The sequence below is a fragment of the Amborella trichopoda genome, chromosome 9 (genome assembly GCF_054954075.1).
Source record: "Amborella trichopoda isolate Santa Cruz 75 chromosome 9, AtrichopodaSantaCruz75HAP2 v2.0, whole genome shotgun sequence".
In the NCBI taxonomy this organism is placed as follows: Eukaryota; Viridiplantae; Streptophyta; class Magnoliopsida; order Amborellales; family Amborellaceae; genus Amborella; species Amborella trichopoda.
The window spans coordinates 46,236,099-46,260,073 of record NC_142344.1 but is presented as its reverse complement, the minus strand read 5'-3'; the positions used below and the strand labels follow the sequence as shown (position 1 = coordinate 46,260,073).

General features: G+C 35.7%; 1 protein-coding gene across 5 annotated transcripts in view; it reads left to right on the top strand.

Annotated features, from left to right (window-relative positions):
- LOC18430438 (phosphoadenosine phosphosulfate (PAPS) reductase family protein) overlaps positions 1-21,745 on the top strand; it is a 41,416-nt gene extending 19,671 nt beyond the window's left edge. For 2 of the 5 annotated variants that reach the window (XM_006840588.4, XM_020665016.2), the window contains exons 9-17: positions 378-474; positions 8,506-8,556; positions 8,690-8,770; positions 11,195-11,266; positions 11,694-11,756; positions 19,147-19,299; positions 20,302-20,359; positions 20,497-20,555; positions 21,113-21,745. In XM_006840588.4, the coding sequence (XP_006840651.2) occupies positions 378-474; positions 8,506-8,556; positions 8,690-8,770; positions 11,195-11,266; positions 11,694-11,756; positions 19,147-19,299; positions 20,302-20,359; positions 20,497-20,555; positions 21,113-21,196 (718 nt within the window). In that variant the 3' untranslated portion in view covers positions 21,197-21,745. The remainder of the gene's footprint in view (positions 1-377; positions 475-8,505; positions 8,557-8,689; positions 8,771-11,194; positions 11,267-11,693; positions 11,757-19,146; positions 19,300-20,301; positions 20,360-20,496; positions 20,556-21,112) is intronic. The other 3 variants (XM_088846400.1, XM_020665017.2, XM_088846399.1) reach the window with 2 other exon arrangements.
- The last annotated feature ends 2,230 nt before the right edge of the window (positions 21,746-23,975 follow it).

Genomic DNA, 23,975 nt, shown 5'->3' with positions numbered 1-23,975 from the left:
TAAGTTCCCATATTGTGCCCAAATATATTTTGCACTTCATAAAATTGCAACATGGCATTAATATGGACCGTTATAGATAGTATTATGATATAGTGCTCTAACACTTAAAATTTGGGTGGGCAATCTTAGTGACTTCTCTGGAAGATCTATATTTTTTTATTTATCAAAATTTTCATTTTATTTTTCTTGATTCTGTTTATCTTTAGAAGTTTTAAATAAAGATAAAACCTGGAGTATTACCCCAAGCAGGCCGAAGCACCGGACTAACTGTGGCAATCTTTATAACCAATTGGAGTTTTTGTGTTAGGCCCATTCATTATGCGATATAGATCATGTTTTACATGTCATTACCATCTGACTTTTCTCCCTTTGCTCAGGTTTGGGAAGGTGGATGACCAGCTAGGTCCATCCTTGTGCAGAAAACTTCATTCAATAGGCTGGGCAGTGACACATGTTGCAGTTGTACGAAATGATGTAAGACATTAAATTTTTTTTATGGTGATTTTCCACTAACCATGATAAATCTCTCTTGATACCCATGTTTCTTTGCTTGATATTAACTGCGATTTCTTGAGGCTCCGTATAACTGTATGCAACGATCTTACATCTTCTCTGCCTTGTCCTTTATGTTTCCGCTTTTGTGTCTTACAAATCCATTTATTTGTTATCTCCATATTTTTGGGATAAAGAACTCCTGGGTCTCTGCGATTTCTTTAAGGCTTTTTAAGGAAACAAAAAAAAAAAAAAAAAAAAAACATGCCAGATGTGTCTTTTAAGAATTTTTCCCTCTCAAAGGTTCAGCTTTTGACTTTAGCCTTCCCACATCCACCTGGGATTTTTCAGAGGATAAGTGCTAATTTGTCTTCTTCTTTTTTTCTAATGAGTAAGGGTGATTGAATTTTGTTTTTTCTCTATTTACAAACCAAAAACCAGCACATTTCTTACAGAATTTGCTGCAATTTTAAAAACACATTAATAGCAAAACCAAAAATCTATGGATGACCGGAGCTCAATCGAAGAAACAGTAATGTCTTTGGTGGCGACATCGTTGTGGATGGATTATCTGTGAGGGACATGGTATAGTTTCACAATAATGCTAGGAATCTCTCTCTTTAGTTTTCTCTTTCTCTCTCTACTTGGAAGAGAAAGAAAGTCCCATTTGCAAGAGTTTTTCACCGAACTAGAAATTTGAGGGGCTGTGGAAATATGAGAAATGGGTTCAGAGTGAGAAAGGGGCATAATGAGTTGGTGTTTGATGAGAGAGAGGGAGAGGTAGGAAAGAGACAATTCAACAGAATATACAGAGGGAATTCTTTTCTATAGTTAAAAGGTCACACAAAATATATTTCCTGTAGAGACAATTCAACAGAGTTATTTGCAAAAAACAACAACCAATGTCTTTAATGTTCAGAAATGGTGCATGAAGAAAACATAATAATAAAACAAAAAAGACACATATAGGAAATTCTTGTCTTGGTCATATCCAATTCAGCGAAAAACCTAACCTATCCCATGAGTCCTGATTCTTGAATTTCCTGAATGATACAAGACAAAAGAAGGGCAGACAAAGTTTTCTGGAGGGGATGAAGTTCATAGAGAGAAAAAATATAAGCGTGGAAAAAATAAAAGAGAAAATCACCTTCTCCAATTTATCCTAAATCTTTTAGAGCTTCTCCATTGAATGAATCAAATCTTACTTGGAAGCATATTTGCCTTGGTCTTCTGGTGTAGCTTGAACCTATATTTTTTTGCTCTTTTTGTTAGCCTTGGGTTCAACAAACCTTAGAGAAAGATCCCTCATACATGGCTCCAAAAACTCCAAAATTCCCCAAGCTTGAACCCCTAGACCAAAAAAGTTGTAACCCGAGTTGAAGATGATAGTGAAGCACACGAATCGGCCACTTGAAGTAACCCTAGATAGCATTTTTCTCTAACTTTCTCTTGTTGAAACTCAAAATCAGAGGCTTCTATGGCTTCTTCTCGAACTTCCTCTCTCTAAGTCGAAGCACCTACCCTCTGTCACTTCGTTGTTCCCAAAAGAGGATTTTCTTCTCTACTCCATGAAAAGCTATGCCCAATTGTGCCTTTTCTCTAAAAAAAATTCTTGTAGGTTATTTGTTTGCAAGGTGTGGTTTCATTCATGATGCTTGGATTGAGAAAATGCATAGAGGGAGAAAGTTCCATTCAAAAGAGAAAAGTCAAGGCCAATCGATAATTTTGCCCTCTGACATGTACGTGGAGCTTGGAAAGATAAAATAAAAAATTAAAATTCCAATGAGTCATTATATTAAAAAAACATCTCATATGCTTTTTTTCTTTTCTTAAAAATCCCCATTATCCATTTGATATCTTTTAAATTGGATTTTTAGTTGTTCATTCAGTCTTGTTTTGTTGTTTAGTATATTCATTGTTAGCCACCTTCTTCTTTTAACTCTGGAACTTGCTGTTTTTCAAATTTTACTAAATATGATTTCCAGAAATCTGCAGTAGGGACTGCTACCAAATTGTGAGCTTAGTTTTGTACCCGAGGTTGAGGGCTTCATCCAACTCTTCCCAGTGAGAGAGTTTCATTGAAAGACTGATGCAGGAGCTAGAACAGTCTTAGGTTTTCCTTTGGATTTTAGTTTTTGATATTTTTTGTTTTATTATTTTTATTATTTTGTAAGAGGGAATGTCATTATTTAGTTAACAAGAGGAAAATGTTGTCATTTAAATAGCTTTAGGTTTCCATTTAAATAGGAGAGTTTCCACTTTTAATGGGGTTTGGGTGAGAGGTGTGTACAAGGCTAGGGAGATAGAAGGAAGTTAGGATTCATCCTAGAAATAGGAATTTTGTAAGGAGTATATTAGTTTGAAAGAGAGAATATTTCCTAGATTGGTGGATCTAGAGAAAGATGGAAAACATATTGGATCTAGGAGTATTTGGCAAAATTAGGAATCACGTACCACTTGGTAAGTTGGGGTTGTGATTTATTAAGAATGAAAGACGTTTTTTTTAGTGTAAGAAAAGATATATTGGGCATCACAATTGAGAAGACTGAGAATGTTTTTAGACTCTTATTGAAAGAATAAAAGCTTTCTTGTAGAAAATTTGCGCCGTTCTCTCTTGTTTCTTACTTGTGGTGTGCTTGATTTAGATTTTTTTTTTTGGCTGGAATGTCTTCTCTCTACTTTCTTTCCTGTTGTTTTTGTTGCATCATAGTGGTATCTGAGCAAGCTTATTGATCCACCATGGTAGTTAGGGGATATGGAAGAGGAGGTAGCCAAAATAAAGCCCAAATCAACATGATCCAAGAGCTACAGAGCCAAGTAAATTAGATGGCATGACAAACTCAAGCCTTGTGGCAAGAATGTCCAATGAACCCGTTTGCGAAGAAGATGTTGAAGTGGGAGATGATTCACAATCCAATGAGAATCTTTTCAACAACGAAGTAAGGGGTTTTGATCTTCCTCTTGAGGACCACTTTAATCGCTTTGATCTCATGGTGGTTTGCTCTTTGATAAAGAACCAGTTCAAGGTGAAGACCATAGTTGGATTGGATCTTCAATTCAATTAGAATCACCATTCCTTGATGTCAAATATGACCCCATCTCTAGTGAAGGTCTTGTGTTTGATGAAGAACAAGGTGAAAGGAAAGATGTTGGCGTTGAGGTAGCAAGGATATCTAATTTCCTCATCAATGGAGAGATGGAGAAGCAAGAGGTTGACTTAAACCCAAAGGATCCAGTGCCTATGGAAAACAATGAAGGAAGAAAGGGAGTTGCGGAAGGAGGCATGTTTTTTGAGGGACGGGGGTTGGGGTGTGGCGGGCTGGGAATGCAACGTATAAAGATGATTTTGATAAGGTGATCGAGAACTATTGGGAAGGCAGGGAGGTTGATGAGGAAGACATATTTAATTTCACTAATAAAAAGTTTTATGACAAAGACATGTCCTATCAAGTGATTGTGTATCTAGAGATGGGAAAGGCCATGGGTTGAAGGATCATGACAAGGCCTTCAGAGTTGAAGAAGATCGTGGGTAATACAAGACTCATCCTGGCACAGTTCAAAACTCGAGACGAGTTTTCTCCAATGAATCGTGTTTGATGCAAGAGCTAAAACAGTCGGGTTTTGTTTGGGATTTTAATTTTAGAGTTTAAGAGTTGTATTTTTTATTTGTTTTTTTTTATTATTTAGTGCTTCATTCTTTTCTTTTTAAGAGGGAATGTCGTTATTTAGTTAACAAGGGGACAAAGGGACAAAGTTGTCATTTAAATAGATTTAGATTTCCATTTAAATAGGATAGTTTTTTATTTTAATGGAATTTGAGTGAGAGTTGCATACAAGGCTAGGGAGATAGAAGGAAGCTAAGAGTCATCCTAGAAAACGGGGATTTCATAGAGAGTTTGTTAGTTTGAGAGAGAGAATGTTTCCTAGATTGGTGGATCTAGAGCGAGATGGAAAACATAGTGGATCTAGAAGCATTGGCTAATTAGGAATCACGTACCGCTGGGTAAGTCAGGTTTTTTATTTATTTATAAATTAAATATTTTTTTATTGTATTAGAAGAGATATTGGGCCTCACAATAGAGAAGGCTTGGAATTTTTTTAGACTCTTACCGGAAGAAGAAAAAGCTTTCTTCCTTAGGGTGCGTTTGATAACTTTCTCTGTGGTTTCGCTGGGAAAATCTTTGTTGTTGACTTTCCTGGAATCTGGGAGGAAAGTGAAAATTGGTAGCCTGAAAGCTGGGAACCCTGTTTGATAAACTGTAGTGCTACTATTTTCACCTGCTTGGTATTAGGAAAGCTGGAAACTGCCGTTTAACCGTTCATTATGTATTGCATTGATTTGATGTGCAAGATGTATCACGCATGTCTAGTGAGACATGAGTTTAGAATGACAAATCACTAAATTAAGAGGGACTTCCAAAATCGCTATATGCACTTACTTGGTCAACAAGAACAATCAATTCAGAAAATATGTGGCAATCTTCTGAGCATTGGGGAATGAAAATCAAAAGTTAAATCAAAGAAATATCAAAGCCCGAAAGAAAAAATATAGATATAAATACGAAGCAAACAAACTAGAATCTTACACTGCAGTTAGAAGAAATACAAATGATAATAAGTAAAATGCTAATCATTACCATCAATGCCAAGGTTTGTGAGTTTGTGTATGTGTGTGTGTGTGTGTGGATATATATATATATATATATATATATATAGAGAGAGAGAGAGAGAGAGAGAGAGAGAGAGAGAGACCTGAGGAATTGGAAAGAGGAGAAACCAGCATCGCCATCAAAGACGGCAGCAAAGGAAAAGGAATCAAAAGCATTCGGCTTTACAACGACGTCATCTTCCATCTCAGAGCGAGGGCCCTGCACCTCCACTTATTCTTTCTCTCTATCTCATAGCTGCCAATGGGGATTGCTGCACAGCCACCAGCCCTTTCTTTCTCTCTCTACATTTTCTCTCTCTTACATTTGAAAGCCCTAGAGTGGGAATGGAAAACCTCGATTATGAAACAATAGAAAGAAATCAGAGCCTTATAACAAAAAAGAAATCGATATAAGAAGAAAAAACCCTAGAAATGGAGACCTGCCTTTGAGAACAGGGGAGTTTCTTTTATGCGGGTGGTGAGGTTTTACCCATTGAAGCTTTCCGTGAAAGTGGCAGTGAAGGGGTACCCATGGGTTGCCACTGTACTTGTTTAAACAGTGTAGTGGGGAATGTTTAAGTTGTGAATTTCCACTCTTTTACTGTTTCCAAACTCGGGAAAGCTAAGTCGGAACTTTCCCAAAGATTCGCAGTTATCAAACACGGCCTTAGAGAAAGTTTGCACAGCTGATTGGTTCTCTCTCGTGTCTTGCTTGTGGTGTGCTTGATTTAGGGCTTATGTTTTTGTGTGGCTGGAATTTCTTCTCTCGACTCTCTTTCCTCTTGTGTCCACTATGTCAAAGTGGTATTAAAGCAGGCTTATTGATCCACCATGGCAGTTAGGGAACATGGAAGAGGAGGTAGGCACAATAAAGATCAAATCGACATGATTCAAGTGCTACACAGACAAGCAGATCAGATGGAGCAACAAATTCAATCTTGTGTTGAGAACGACCCCATCAACCCGTTTGCAAACAAGGTTCAATCCGATGAGAATCTTTTCCACAGCCAAGTCAGGGGTTTTGATCTTCCCCTTGAGGACCACGTTGATCACTTTGATCTCATGGGTGGTTTGATCTTTGATAAAGAACGAGTTGAAGGTGAAGAGCAAGTTGGAATGGATCTTCAATTCGAATCACCATTAATTGATGTTACATGTGACACCATTTGTGATGAAGGTCCTATGTTTGATGTAGAACAAGATAAAAAAAAAAGAAATAGACCTTGAGGTAGCGAGGATATCTAATATTCTCATCAAAGGAGAGATGGAGAAGCAAGAGGTTGACTTGAACCCAAAGGAGACAGTGCCTATGAATAATAGAGGTGAAGAAAGAGAGAAGTTGTGGAAGGAGGCATAAAGGGGGAGAGGAGGGGCTGGGAATGCAACATATGAAAATGATTTTGATAAGGTGATCAAGAATTATAAGGAAGGCATGGAGGTTGATGATGAAGACATATCTTATGTCTCTGATAAAAAGTTTGATCACAAAGACATATCCTATTGAGTGGTTGTGTATCTACAAATGGGAAAGTTTGAATTTTGTGTTAAGGATCATGACAAGGCCTTCAGGATTGAAGAAGATCATGGGTTTAATGTAAGATTCATCTTGGCACACTTCAAAACTCGAGGATGAGTTTTCTCCAACGAATGTAGTCAGATGCAGGTGTTAGAATAGTCTTTTATTTTTCCTTTTGGATTTTAATTTTAGATTTCAAGAGTTGTATTTTTTTATTTTTTTTATTTGTATTATTCAATACTTCATTCTTTCCTTTGTAAGAGGGAATGCCATTCTTTAGTTAACCATTCTTTAGTTAACAAGGGGACACAGTTGTCATCTAAATAGCTTTAGGTTTCAATACTTCATCCTTTTCTTTATAAGAGGGATGGCTGGAATTTCCATAGTTGTTGGGTACGGGAATGAGAACAGTTCTGGGATCGACGGATTGAAGCTATATTGAAGATCCCTATGTTAGGATTGATGCCCGTACAGTCTCAAAAGCCAGTATCGAGGTCCATGTGTGTTGGGGATCGAGCTCCTTTATTACATAGGATTGAGAATTATTATATAAAGGTGCGAGATCCTATACGTAAGAAGTGAAGTTTCCAAGGGCATTTTTTTTAGTTTCTTAACTCAGGGAGCGCATTACTAAAAGTGATCCAAAATATTATGGAGCGAGGAATAACGTTTATAGGAGCGAGCTCCATTTTCTTAGAACACGAGTTCCTCGTGTAGGCAATAAGGATCCGTGGCTTTAAAATGTAGCTGCCGGCATTGTTAACCAATAACATGTAGGCTTAGTCTTTTTATGAAATAAATAAGGAACTTTAAAGCGATCCCATATTGGTGGGATCTGGATGCCATATATGGTGAATCTTGTGTTCAGTTATTTTGGAATCTAGATTGCGAACCATAAGACTAGGAAACTAGATCCTGTAATGTTCAAGAATGCAAAATTAAATGGTAAGGAACTCGTTCCCTTATAAGATGGAGCGAGATCCCGAAAACGCTAAATTGAGTTTCAGACAAGATCTGCTCCAGGATCAGGAGAATCAAGGGTTTGCAAGGGATTGCCAAGCAAGGGAGGAGATCCCGGTAACTATGGGAATTTCTTCTCTCTACTTTCTTTCCTCTTGTTAAGTATTTGCTTAACTTCCCTGTCATAGTTATTAATCTGTCCTAACTGTCATAGTTATTAATTTGTCCAACTAGTCACAACCTACAACTTTTCATAGCTTTGTAATGGAGCTCTTGAAATTTCACTGAATAAATGTTGTAAAATGATATACTTTTCTTATCTAATGTAAAAGATTACATATTTTATAATGAGATCATAAGTTTTGTGAGAGCGCAGGTTTACATTGTCATATGTACTCACGAAGGAGCCCATCTTTATGGCTACATTCTCATACACAAAGAAGTGTAATATATTTGATCAATCAGTATGCTAAGCACAAACCAAAAACTTTAGCAATTAATGTAACTCTGATTGTGCTCTCTTTATGTCTTCATAACAGAATATCTTTTGCATCTGATTTGGCATGTATCGTTGGGACAATTATTTGCATAGAGATTTATTCTGATCAACTGTCATTTTTCAAACACCATGTTCCTTTTTGGTGGGAGAGGTTGATACGGGATTCAAAAGTCGGAGAAGTGTTACAACTATCAACATGATAACCTACCAGTTCCCATATCCCTTGCAACACCACAGTTCTTTGAGTTCTATGTACTGTTCAAGAACATTAATTTTATCTGTAGTGTATTATGAGGTCAGGGTATTTTGGAGTGTATATCCTTCATCTTCTTTATCTAGGTAAACAACTTGAGCATGCTGGCATTTTACTATTTCTTTCATGAAGTGCAGGTGGATTCTGTAGCTGAAGAAGTTGAAAGACAAAAGGCTGCCAATGATATGGTGAGCCTTTTCATTTTGTAGGTTGGGAGCTGACTGTTCTTATGTCCAAGGATGTTGTTTATAGCATGTAACATCTTATTGGTCTTCACATATTGTGGAAATTTATGCACCTAAACCAAACCGTATTGCCCAGGTATTTGTGTTTGGCGGTGTGGGTCCCATGCATTCTGATGTCTCAATGGCTGGTATTGCAAAGGCTTTTGGAGTACGTTTGGTAAGTGATCCTAGACAGCTGCTAGGTTTACTTACAAACTTGTGGTTACATGAGATTTGATATTGCATGGATATGGTTTTGGATTTTGGCAAGTAAAAATAACTGAGATCCTATGAAAAACCATAGTAAATCACTGTCATCTGTACAATGAAATGATGGATGATGATGGGGGGAGAGAGAGAGAGGGTCCCTCCATTGGAGTCATACCCAGTTCAATTGGATCTGAGTCTCTCTCATCACTTTTCATTTGTTCATTGGATTATTTGTATTATCCATTTGGTCTTTTGCCAGTAAATTTGCCTTGTAATCTTCTCCTAAAAATCTTGCATTTTGCAATAAAATTATTTAGATTATGCATATATCACCATATGCATGTATTTAGTGTCAAGTCACTGACTTTCTATCAAAATCAAGTGGCCCATTCTTCTATGATGCAGGAAGGAAAGGTGAGAAATTCAATCCACCATTTTCCTGAACCTTAAACAAATAAAATCAGCGATATTGGAGAAAGAACATGGTTGTAAATCAAGCTAAGGGAAGAACTTTCTTCTTTCATAAAATACATTCGTATAACATCTCTCTCAAAATGTGACATCCAACCTTTTATAAGCCTATGAAAACCTAAATTAACTTGAAACCCAAGTAAACAATTAAGACTCTAAATTATCCTTAAACAATACTAAATTTCCAAAAACACCCCTGTGAACAGTAATACGTGAATAGAATCGCGTGAACGGTATTCATGAATAGTAATCATGAATAGTAAATAAAGAAAATATAAAAACCCTAGAATCCAACAAAAACTTTAGAATTCTAGAAATAAACCCTAAAACTAAAATTGTAATATACATCCTTTGAAATTGAATAAAAATAAAAAATAAGAATAATTTTGCCCTCCATCATTCTCTCCTGGTTGGAGAAAACTCGTCCTCGAGTTTTGAAATGTGTTAAGCATCAAAACCACCTTCTTCAACTTTCTTCTTCTTTGTCGGTTCAAATATTATTCGTGGTAAAAATAATTCCTCAAGAAATGGATCCTTATAAGTATATTGAGGAATCGATGCGAATTTATGAAATTCGGCTATTCTTGAGCTTCCATTGAGAATCATGTAGGAAACTTCAAACCCAATTTTTTTGTACTTTAGGGGCTTTCTTGCCATCTATCTCATTACTCTCTGAAACTAGGGCCACAATTTGCAGAGTTTGAGTGGACCATAATTCCGTTGCATTACTCTGATTCCAATGTGCTAAATCTCCTAAATGCTCTACCTCTTCGATATCTTTAAGATCTTCATCTTTTTCTCTGTCAAAAATAAGTTTAACCACAAAATCTTGATCGTCATTAGAGATTGGATTTCTTACAACATCTTGTTCATCATCAATTATGTATCGAAAATGGGTGGCAGATCCCAATCTTCAACTTGATGATTTTCAATACGACCTATGGCAAAATCAACCTCATTCTCCTTCAAATCATGTAGATCCCATGATCTATCCTCCAGAACATGAGGCTCCCAATGCGGAGTGCGTGCATAGAATAGGTGGTTGAAAGCAACTTCATCATTCCGCTCCAACTCTGAGTTGGATTTTGATTCGTGCCGTTCTCCAAAAAACCCTCACGATTTGGATCTATCCCTGTAGATTCCTCTTCATTTAGGGCACGCTGCTGCTGGCCCCGCTTGCGCAGCAATAGCTCTATAATCCTCTTCGTCACGATGTTGATTTCCTTGCGCAGTTGGATCAGATCGGCATCCCTATGGCTAAGACCTCCACGACAGGCCATCCCAATCTCCAGCCACCCTCAAACCATGTTCTGACACCACTTGATGTAGGATGGAAAGGTGGGAAATTGAATCAACCATTTTCCTAAACCTTAAACAAACAAAATCAGCAAATATTGGAGAAAGAAATGGCTGTAAATCAAGCCAAGAGAAGAAATTTCTTCTTTCATAAAATAAAATTCATTTGCATGATATCTCTCCCAAAATGTGACATTCAACTTTTTATAAGCCTATGAAACCCAAAATTAACTTGAAACCCAAGTAAACAATTAAGACTCTAAAATACCCCTAAACAATACTAAAATTTCAAAAATACCCCTGTAAACAGTAACACATGAAAAATATTGCGTGAACAATACCATGAATAGTACTCATGAATAGTAAATAGAGAACATATAAAAAACCATAGAATCCAAAATAAACTTAAAAAAAAAAAAAACCAAAAATTAAAACTATAATATACATCCTTTGAAATTGAATAAAAATAATAATAAGAATAAATTTTCCCTCCATCATTCTGATATAGCAAAACTTGTTACATGATCTTCTTTTGGAAATTCTGTGGGGAGGGATTCTTCCAATGTGACCTGTTTTTGGCATTAGACAAGAATAAAACAGTCGCTTCATTTGTGGCAATTTTCAGGCTCCTGATGAAGAGTTTGAAGAGTATCTTCGCCATCTTATTGGGGAAGAATGCTCAGGGGACCGTAATGAGGTGAGTTCATCTAGTAAGGTTGCTATTGAATGTTTTGATTGATAACAAAATGCATCCTGAGCTTCTTAAACTTGTTCTATTTTATGACCAGGGGTATGACGTGAGCAGTATTGAGTTATATCCTCATTTGCAAAAGAAATCGTATTTTTTCTGTGAGCACTTTGCTTGTGCATTCTACATCATAATAATTATGATTACCTTTTCATTTTTAATACCTTTCTTAAATCATGCTGTTTTCTGGTTTGTTTAATACTCTTACATTGTTAACGCCTTAAAACAATAGAACATTGTCCAAGGAGCGTGCATGTTTTATATCCTCATGCACATGAAAAATATTAATGTGGTCCATTTAAAAGTGTGATGTATCGTGTTTTTTATATTATTGGTTCCTGAATTATTATGAACCAAGCTTATTATACATTTGCAGATGGCTTTATTGCCAGAGGGCATTACAGAGTTATTGCACCATGACACTCTTCCAGTGCCTCTGGTATGTATGTTAGAGAGCAGATTCATGTGTTTCGTTCTTATGGTCTACTTTCTTCTGTTTCCTAAGAATTTCTTTCATAATGCTTATCTACTGAGACATTTTAACAAGCTATATCTATAATTTTATACTATGTAAATATGGTGAGGATATTTGTCTTTGTGATGCCAAAAACATCAGGGCCCTTGATTCTTTAAATGGGAATGACAACTCTCCAAGCAAAAAACTAACACTCCCAATGAATAAGAAAAGCATTTATCTAACCCATTTATATCTCCTAAACTTAAGCCACTAAATTTTCTCTCTTAAGATTAAGTGACTCTCTCTCTCTCTCTCTCTCTCTCTCTCTCTCTCTCACACACACACACACACACACACACACACACACATGCACCCATGCATCACAGAGGCTGAGAACTAGTTTATTAGTTGATTCACAACAGTAAGTTATTAAATCCTCTCTCTCTCACTATCTATCTCATATACAGACGTGACTGGCAGAGGCTAAGAACTAATTTATCTGTTTGACTCAAAAGATTAGTTGTTCAAGATTTCCACATGGCCCAACTGCAAAGATTTCCGTGTAACCTAACTCCTTGACTATGTTTAAATGGATAGACAAATGTGTCTTGTCATGCATTTGAAACCTTCACTCTTAGTTCAAGTCTTTGAGAACCTTATGCACTACTTCTAATTGTAGTCAACTGATATAATAATGGTCTTAGAGCTATTTCATTACTTTTTAGAAATACCAGTTAGCAATTACTGCTGTTTCAATAGGCCTTTTAGATTTTAGTCTGGTTTGATGACTCCTCTGACTATCTATTCATGTGAGTCCTCCCTCCAAAATCCATCTTAGAGATGGATTTTGTATTCAAAGTTTTAGGAATCAATAATATAGACCATGGGGATCGTGAATATGAAAAGAAAGAAAAATAAACTTTGAATTTTTAAAAGGTAATTTATTTTATTTTATTTTATTATTTTTGCAATGTTGCTTTTATGTTTAGGTTGGGTACACATTCCATCTAAAGATGGGCATTTGATGCGCATCAAATGCATCCCCTGACGCATCAAATACGTCCTCTTTAGATTTTAGAAAATCAAGTTTCCACAATATTGCACATGTTGGTACGTTTCTTTTCCTTGATTCACAAAATTTGAATACCTAGAAACTGATTTCAATCATTTGGCTCTTCATAAAGAATTTTTAAGCTTCTGTTAGCTCTATTGTGCATTGTAGAGAAATTTTGTGTATTACTTATCTCTTGGAAAGCATGGTCAACAGCTCTCATGCAAACATTTAAAGTTTACGCTCATCCATTTATGGTATTCAATTATTCCCATGGGAAATGCTAATGTATGTGGCTGCAAGGTCGTGGTACTAGGCGTTTGAACAGTGCTTCTTTTAGGATTTCTATGTTGTTTTCAGTGTTCTTGTTCGTCTGTAAGCAGATGCATGTGATTATGCAATGTAATACTGTAAGCAGATACACGTGACTTATTGATAGCATCTTATTATCTAACCAATTACCAAGTATATCCCCTCAAGGTGTCGGAGTATGGATGCTGATACATTGGTCAGTTATTTGCTAGGGGAAGGGAAGGATTTCTTGGGTTTCATGACTCTGAAGGGGACATAGTTTTCAGTGTTCTTGAACCTCTGTGAGCAATGCATGTGATTCTGTAGGCAGTTGCACGTGACTTATTGATAGCGACTTATTTTCTAACCAACTATTCAGTATATCACCTCAAGATGTCGGATTATGAATGCTGACACATTGGTCATAGTGATTTGCTAAGGGAAAGGAAGAATTTTTTGGGTTTGATGACCCATGTTAGATCAAGATTTAGCTCCATTGGCTGTAGTGATCTTTTTGGAGAGAACATCTTTCTGAAGTATTCTTGAGGACTGATGTCAATCTTTTTTTTATTAAATACATAATCTTACATGATGATTTTTCAGTTTTCAATGTGTGAGATATTTCGTGAAATCCCTTTTCTTGGGAACTTCGAATAACTGGTTCAAAGATATGTCATCCTTGTAATGGTCAGTCTGAATTATAGGGTTAGTTGTGAAACATGCTGCTAGAGTCACTTCTTTATGGTTGGGGATGTGCTAAGGTAAGCAGGGGAACTGTGAAATTTATGCTATGGTTAAGGCAAACATCAACAGGCAAAGCAGGCCCCACTAATTATTTTGATGGAAGCATCACTTAGTCCAAAAGAAAAGCATTCTCCAGTATTTTCTGAGGATACTGGAGAATGGAAGTCTTACATTTGAGCAATGAATGATCCAATGCAACGATTGTATCATAGTATAATGCAAGGACACTTCTAGAAAGCCATGTTTGTGGTATTTGTATGACCCCAAATTTTGCGCACACACTCTCTTCATCTCAATAATCAATCCCCCCCCAAAAAAAAGTTCAATTTGAACCCTAGATATGGTCAAAATGAATCCCCTCCAAAAACGAATCTATACCATTTATTTTGTTAATTTCAAGATCTTAACCTTTATACACTCAAAATCATTTTTTTCTTTTTTGACATTGTTTATCTAATGATAATAAAACCATCCCAAAAATTGGAAATGAAAAAAAATCCTTCTAAGCCCTAGATCTAAGCATCTCACCAAAATAAACGGCCTACGTTAATTGGGCTAAAAAAATACTTTTTAGGTTGTGTTTTCAATTTCTTCTTTTTTTGTGATTGTTCATTAGAACGAAAAGAGTGTATATTTCAAATTTTGGATCAAAAAAATGGCCATAAGATGGTTTTTTAAAGTTGTTGCATCATATTACTATACAACGGTTGCATGAAATCATTGCCCCTTACATTTATATGTGGTGGCTCTCATGCTTAAAATGATGAAAATTCTTTGAGTTATTCCTAGGTATATCCTACAACTCATGCCCCTGGTCCTGCTCCTACCCATGATGAATCTGGTTAAGTGCTCGAGAGACAGATTGGTCCATTATAACATCCTTTTTTTGCGAATTCATTATAACACCGTTAATCTTCCCTTTTGCACTACTGAAAGTCTGAAACCAATAAAGGTTGAAATTCTCAATGTTGGTCCTCGTATATCTTCATTAGTGCACAGCCTATTTGCTGATTTTCAGATAGTGTGTCTACTTATCCTTTTAAATGCTGACATTCATCGACATATATCAAAAGAAAAAAATTTATTGAGATGTGCCTCTTTGGTTCGCCATGAGTAAATGCTGTCATTCACCAAATTCAATTGTAGATCTTCTTCTGGTGTCTTCCTTCTGGAATCCAGCTTTCTGATTGTTGGTCGCCATTGTATTGAGAAGTTCATGGCCATGTGAATGAGAATAAATTTAGTTGAGCTTGGAGTGTTAGTCATCCTTTAAAAGCACTGCACAGTTTGACTGTTCGAGTTTAGAGGGATGAAACACTTGTTAAAGAGACTGTATTGTCATTTCATTTGAAGAGCAAGAGACCACACCAAAGCTTCCCTACATTCTGGATGTGATAGTCATGTTAAAACCCAAAGTACTTAAACCTGTTATGAGATGACTGGTCAACAGGCTATTTCTCATTCAGATTTAATTGCACGTTCCGCTCAACAAGTTCATCATCCCACAGATCATGGAAATAAACTGTTCACTTATATATTAGCAAATGCTCTTTCATCTTTTGATAGATTTACACTCCTTGACACATCCTAGAGAATAGGTATCATGGTTGCATAGGTTTATCCATAAGTTTCATAGGGCATGGATTCAAGTGCCTACAATGAAGACGCTAGGAGAGTCGTAGAATTTTAGTTATACTCAGGCAAGCATGGAATCTGACCATGAGCTGGCACATGCAAACTGGCAGGTAAAAATATCAAGCAGGCAGGTAGAAGTATCGTGGCAGATAATTGTAACTTGTAGAGGACTGAGAAATGAAAAGCAATAAAAAACAAGGTGAGAAATTCATGTCTTAGATTTTGGCTTCTCACTAGCATATCTAACGAAGCACACCATGATGCTTGGGGATGCATCGGTTTCTTCTGTATTGGGCAGTATTACCAAGACTGAACTTGATTGGCCTGGCCAACTGGTTGGACCGTCGACACGTGTCTTGACTGGTCAGGTATAGAGCAAAACAATGTTCGGTCAAAAACCCAGTCAAAACCTATGTTTTTCCAATTTTGGCTAGTTTGAGTATTCTTTTTTACCGGTTGGACTAGCTAACTAACTTTGTTTGTAATACATTTCATAGTTTTAAGTTATCACTCCTATGTTTCATTTATTTAAAAGAAAACTATCCCCAAACGGTTGAACGGTTGATTGACCTCTTTTGACTAGACCAGACCTCTATCTGGTTCTATTGCCAGCTTGGTTCTAGTAACACTACTGGAGGGTGCAATTTTGTAGGTCATGTTCCTTTTCGACATTTTGAAGATGAAGCAAAGAACTGATGAGAATCTTGGTACCCCTAAAAGAAACTGTATAATATTTCTGGATGATCTTGTGAACAAGAAAAATCATGCCACCATAGCTAAACATTGCAAAAAGATGGCTTTGGCAAAGAACAGATGCATGGTTTCAGAAGATCTTTTGAAGATGAAAAGCATGCTTTTAAGGCCCCAAAAAATGATTTCAAAGGCATCTTCTTCTATAGAAGAATTTGATTCTTCCAAGGAAACTGGGAAGTGCGTTTCTGCAATAATAATAATTGATTTACTGAGAAATTGCAAGAGTGATGTCTCTGAGAGAGAATGTGAAGCCTGCACCAATGAAGAAGGTGCCTAAGCATAAGCATTGGAAAATGTCTTCCAGAAAAAGAAAAAGTTAATTAAATCAGTGTCAAGTATGGGATTGGCACAGGTTAAACCCAAGAAAAAGGGCACACTTACAGTAATCTTGAGAATTATGTTTTCTTTGACATTTACAAGATCTGTTGTGAACATGGGTTTCAAAATCTGTTGTGAACATGGAAATGCAAGAGAACTATGCCCTTTTTCTGTTTTGGACTCTCTTTACTGCAATAGCTTATGCTCTTTTTTCAAACATCACGGTCGTACTGTGTGTTTGATATTTTTTTACTTAATCAATGTTAATGCTTATTGCGTATGATTTTCTTTGCAAACTGCTTAGGCACCATTGCAATTTGGGCTCTCAAATTGAATGTTTCACAAAACTCTAAGTTTTGCAAAAAAATTCAACCCTTTCTCTCTCTCTCTCTCTCTCTCTCTCTCTCTCTCTCTCATAATACACACACACACACACACACACACACACATATGTATATATATATATATATATATATATATATATATATATAGGAAAAAGCTGGGGTTAGCCTACTAGCTCATATGAACATATGAACCTAACGGCCTAGATTGAATTTGGGCCGATCTGATGATCACGGATGTCCGGTAGTACTTGAATTTTATTTATTTTTTTACAAATCCAAATCACTTGCAATTTTAGTTGTATGTTTTTCTCATCAAGGCGCACTTAATAAAAATATAAAAAAAACTATTCGTGGAAAGAAAAATGACCAAAATACCTCGTGAAACTTTTCGGGGGTATTTTGGTCAATTTATTTCATGTAAAATATTTTTTTGATAGTTTTCAAAGATTCACCTATTTTTTATGAACATATGCCTAAAATTTAAAGTTATTTGGATTGGTAGAAAATAAAATAAAATTCAAACACTATCCGATATCTGTGATAGTCAGATCGGCCCAGATTCAATCTGGGCCGTTGGGCTCATATGTTCATATGAGCTAGTGGGCTAACCCCAGCTTTATATATATATATATATATATATATATATATATATATATATATATATATATATATATATATATATATATATATATATATAGATGTGGAAGCATCTACGCAACGCCTATAGGTGAAGTTTTACAGTACTAGTATTTGAATTTTTATAATTATTGTACTAATCAAATTTATCTAAAATTTGGGGTGTCTACATATAACCAATTCACACCAAAATAAAATATTAAAAAAAAAATAGTCATAAAATAAAATGACGAAATTACCCTTGAAACTTTATAGTGGTATTTTGCATAATTTTCATCATTCAAATTATTTGTTTTAGATTTTATTCATGTGCATCTTACTAAGCCTCACACACCTAAAAAATTTCTGATCAATTATGATTTGTAAAAAATATATTAAAATTCAAACACTATCTGACATCTGTGGTCGTGTGATGAACTTTTAACGGTGATAAAGTCATAGGTGAAGTAGTGTAGAACTTCACCTATAGGTGTTTTGTAGTGTTTTCCATATATATATATATATATATATATATATATATATATATATATATATATATATATATATATATATATATATATATATATATATATATATATATATATATATATATATATATATATATATATATAGTTTAAGAAGGGTGAGGACCTTAATCTTTCTCTTAACCCGTCCCAAGCCCGGGTAAAAAAGGTGGGTTATGTTAGTTAGGCAGCCAACATAAAACTTTGCCAAAACATTTCATGAATTCTAAATCTATGCTATCTGCTTATGCCACCTCATAGCCACCACTACTACCACCACTACTATGCCACTACCACTACCTGGCTGCCACCACCACCATCATTGTACCACCACCACCACCACCACAACCACCAGCCTATTATCCTCATGAACTACCTGCCCCCACCACCACCACCACCACCACCAGCCTACTATCCTCATGAACTACCTGCCCCCCACCACCACCACCACCACCATTCTATTACCTCCACTCCTCTGCCTACCTGCCACCACCTCCGCCACTCCACTACAACCTCCACTGCCACTGCCACCACCACCACCATCACTACTCCACCCCCGTAGCACCACCATCACAACCACTACCACTCTACCAGCTTCACCACAGCCACCACTACTATAGCCTTGCCGCCGCCACCACTTTCACACTATACCACGACCATCACACTGCCACTACTACCACTACCACCATCACACCACAAAATAACATTTTATAATTCAAATTGTAACAATCAGATACTCAGAGAGCAATTGACAATTGACCAAATTGCTATTTGATCAAAATGCAATTTGGAGGGGGGAAAAAACAAAAAAACACTATTTGATAAACTTTTGCTATCAAACTGTCCCTTAGTATTTCTGAGATGTTTATTTTGTGAGATATGTCTTTGACTAGTTTTTCTCAGGAACCAGCATATTAGCCTTGGTTAAGAAACTTACATATTCCAAACCATTAGTAACTGTTTTCTTGCTTTGTGAAGGAAAAGTAAAATCAGTTGAGATTGGAGTGTTTTAGGTTCCTTTAAAAGCATTGGGTTGATTGGTTTTGTGCAGTAAGTGTTATGTCATTTTATTTTATACTATTTCTTTTTCTTTACAGATCAAATGCCATAATGTGATAAGCCTTTCTTCAACAAATGAGGACGAGTTGGACAAACAATGGGGTTGTCTGCTGGAAATGAATGCAAGCAGTGGCCTCATAGAGCTAATGGCACCATTTGGGTCAAAGTACTTGTGTACAAGACTTTCTGATGTATGCCCCATTGTTTTCCTGTCCTGGCTTACTTGGCACGATGCTATCTATTATCCATCTCATTTGCAGTATTACTTTATATTTGAACCTAGGCACATGTTCTTTTCATGCCTTATTCTGCCTTCTGGAATCCTTGTTTTCATTGAGATTAATCGCATTTCTAAGAAGACAATGTATCTGGTATGCTATTAAGGGTTTATTACTGATGTTCTATGATCCATATATACCAGTGTGAGAAAGCGCGACTCGAACCGAGGAATTAGTCCTGGCCCGAGTCGATTTCTCCGGCTGAGTCTGAGTAACTCGGCCGATTAGTGCCAAGTACTGTAGCAGAAGAAAAAATTCCAAAAAAATAGAAAATGTATGTTTAAAGTAAGACTAAGCACAACACTTCAAAATGATGTTAGAAAAATAGTAAAACAATAGATTTTAAAAAATCAACTTGTGATTAGGGGTATTTTCTAAATAATTCAAAAAAAAAGGGAAAATGTAAAGTCAGTATTTATGGTCAAAACACTCTAATCTTTGCCAAAATAATAGAAACATAAAAAACAACTCAGGTTCGGCAAGGGCTCGAGCCTGAGTACGTGACCAAGTAGAAACTACTTGGCCGATTTTGCGAACATTGATATATACTGTGCATTACGTTTCAGACTTTGACTTTGACATCTAACATGATTCAGGATGTTGCTAATCAATAAAACATCATCATCATCATCTAAACCTTATACCAACTATTTGGGTCAGCTACATGAATCCTGTTCCACAAACATTGCATCAGGATTTATGAAATAGATGTGGCACAAATTTTATGCTGCCTGTCAACCTAACACAAACCTCCTCCTTTTTCTGGGCTTGGGACCAGCATGACCTGCTTGGTGATCAATAAAGCATGATTCATAAGATTATGTTTGTTGAAACTTTTATTCCTTCACACTGAAATGTATGAAACGTTTTCATGGAAGTCTCATCATATTACCTATTATGGTCTACATCATGCAGGTAGCGCTGGCTCAACCATTGTCAAAGCTTTATCTTGAGTTTCCAGATCTTTATATTGGTACAAGTGCCATCATTTCAATGCTTAACAGAATCTGATCAAATAAATTATAGCTACATCAATATGAATTTGGAAAACGTGGAATTTATGTATCTTTGTGGCATGTTTGTAACTTTTATGCTTTCTGCTCTGTGTAGGTTGTTATCGCAAAGCCAGAACTGGAAGTGGATCGACCATCATTAGTTTTATGGGAAAGGTCAGTTTTAACAGATGAATAAATTTTAAGTAATTGTGAAAATGTCATCACTCTCGAATCAGAGTGTACCTTTGCGTCCTATTTATAGCACTCAAAAGTTCTATAAACCCATGTACTTTTCAGAAAAGGAAGCATATACGCTCAACTTGCTTTACATGCAGTTATCCTAATCTTGTTGTACATTGAGGAAAAAGGATTATCAGAATCTGTTGCAAATGAACAACTCTTCCTTTTCTTGCCATTTTGATTATTGGATGCTCATTGCACCATTTGAGTTGACAAACCGAAATTAATGCTGAATCTTGATTCAATCATGAAATACTAATTTCCTACACTTGCATCATAATTAGGGGTCATAAGTAGTATTAAATGGTAATAATGCGTAGAGCAATTTCAATAGCTGACTGTAACTCATAGAACAATCATTAAGGTGAAAAGCATTAAGTGCCGTACCTTTATGTTTAATACCTTTGCCCTTTACCTTGTAAATAACAAAAGTTGATATTTTTCTCAAATGAAGTATTTTTAGAATTGACCGTCTTCTGCATGGCTTGCAGAACCAAGCAAGAGTAGATTCAGCGGTGGACAAACTTTGCAGTATGTTTTTTCCATCGGCCTTCTCAGAAACTGAAAGTGGCTGACCTTTTGCTTCTATATTGGCATTAGAAATTAGCCTGAGGATGATCGGGGGAAGTTTTAGTGCCATGTGAACAGAACCGCAGCAGTCATCACCTATCAAATTCTACTTGTGGAGATGTCTCAGAAAGTTTGCCCCCCATAATGTTTAAAGTAAAAATGATGGGCTCATCATCAGCAAAGACAATCTCTCTGGTACAGATATTCGCTCTTTGACAAAATGGTTTATTTAATTGCTGCTTCAATTAATTAATTGAAACAGTTTGAAGTCCTCGATTAGTTAAAAAAAAAATTAAAAGTAAAAGAAGATAAAGGTCTCTCAATCCCTCTACTCATGACCTTGAGCTTTGGGATTAGTACTTGATACTTTGATCTATGACTACTTCGCCGAATCAATTGGAATGTACTTGTAAACCTGGAGATTATAACTCCATTGAGGTGCCCAAATTCAGTGAATTTTGGATCAAATAAAAGGGGTTAGCAATATGTTACTTGCGTATGTTGTAATCAACAATTTACATTTATTGAAGTTGCACTCACTGCTCTCTCTGTTTTATTTTTGTCATTATTTTTGGATGCATGAGCTAAGGTTGCAAACAATAAACCCAAAACCTCAGCTGAGTCAAGGTATTACACGCTTTATCATTGCCCTTTGGGAGAATCTGAGCTTCATAGTTTCTTAATTTTCCTTTTTAGTTATTTATTATTGCGGATAGTTAGGAATTGGGATTGGAAAACTATAATATGATAAATGCAGATCAAGAAAATTTATCTACACTCTTAATTGTGAAATTTGAAGCTCTTAAAATGGTGCAGATCGAGATTTATAAACACTTGAAAATTTGAAAGTGAATAGTTCAGATGATATGTTACAAAAGGAAAATTATTTCATGCGGGTTTGACCACATTTCTACAATATGCGGTCCCAAGTTATAAAGCATCCATCTTAAAGATAGGTGCAAATAGGTGGTCCATCTAAAAGCAATTGAAACCAACGGTCCCAATTGTTTTTTAAATAGAAATATTATTTTTAATTTTCAAAATTTATTTATTTATTATTCATGATCTCCAAGTTAGATATTACATGTCCTTAAAATTTAAGTCCAAAAATATTTGAAAAATAGATTTTTAAGAGGTGACTCATTTTTACATGGACTCATAGAAAGGTGCAGTTGGCATAAGGATGCATCCGTAGCTGTAGAGGTAAGGTGCACCTTCAAATTTTATCATGGTATAGAATTTTGATGTAAAATGTTCTTAGGATTATCTCAAAATCTATTTTTATATCTAATTATGAAATTTTAAATTTCCAAAATGGTTAAAATCACATAGTATCTCTAAACATATGAAAATCTTGAAAATGGATGGTGTAGATAATATGTTGTAAAATACACTATTTTTTAGACTTAAAATCTTTTTATTTTTCATGGTCAAACATCTCGACATTGAGATGATCAATCAAAGGTTTTTTCAACATTAAAACTACCTTTTGGATGGATTTTTGAGGTGAGTCGCATTATAAGGTTGCAACCTCATAAACTTTTTCCCTTATAGAAATCGTGCCCATTACAACATGCATTATTTTTAGAGCTTGCAATGATTTCTTTTTTAATATTCATACATCCAGATCCAGATGATCAATTGGAAGATTGTCAGCATGAGCACCACCTCTTTTTATGGGTTCCGCATTACTTTTACCGTGTAATGTCACCTCAGAGGAACTTTTTCCTTAGTTGAGTTGTGCATTGGGATCCAGTCTCCTCCATCATGGTGTTAATTTTACGGTCATAGATTGTGGGGGCCCATTGAGAGCTCTTTCTTGTCGGAGAAATAGTGAGTTCCATATCAATAAATATCAGCCGTTCATTCTATGTACGTGGTCTGGGAAACATTGCATTTGTTTTCGCAAGTACTTAGATGCACATCCATTGATGAAAACATGGAATTTTTCTTAATTTGGATAGTGGATATTCCATGTTTACTGGAATAATGATATTGAAACAAAGAACTTCCATGTTTCTTGGTAACAATATGATCTTAGATAAACTTCAAACTGTCAATGTCTTCAATTTATTTTCCGTAAAAGCATAAACTTGAAAGTGCTAAAAGGTCAAGACCACATGTTATGTGGAAAGAAGGTTGTCCATGTCTACTGCATTGACATTTGACTGTCGAAAGCACCTACATTTCAAAAACTCAATCAATCTTATTTTTGGATGAGGTTTATATAAAGCCCCCCTCTTTATATTATAGAAACAAGGTGCACATCCTAATTTTGTCTTGAGATGTAGTTTTGGCATCGGAAATCATGATGGTTTGGAAATCCATTTTAATTCATAGTAATGAAATTAAAAAGTCTTAAAATGGCACATATGAGTATATTTATAAATACTTGAAAATTCTGAAAATGGACGGTCAAGATAACTTGTTACAAGATGCAGTATTTTTAGGATTGAAAATTCTTTTTTTTTCTTCACATTTTTACATCTCTAGGTCAAGATGATCGATTTAAGGGTTTTCAAATGTCATGATACTCTAGAGAACTTTTGAAGTGCATCTTAAACCTTGTAAATTTCTTTTCTTTTCTTTTTCTTTTTTTTTAATTAAATTAACCAGATGGCGGTTTGTATGATTTTTGTTTTTATAAGTCCCCATTACATGATATCTTGGGTTTCGTCAACAACGAAAAAATGGAGAGTGTGAAAATATAGAGCAACCGGCAAGTGCATGTGAACCGATATAGCAACCTACAAGTGCATGTGAACGGATATAGCAACCTGCAAG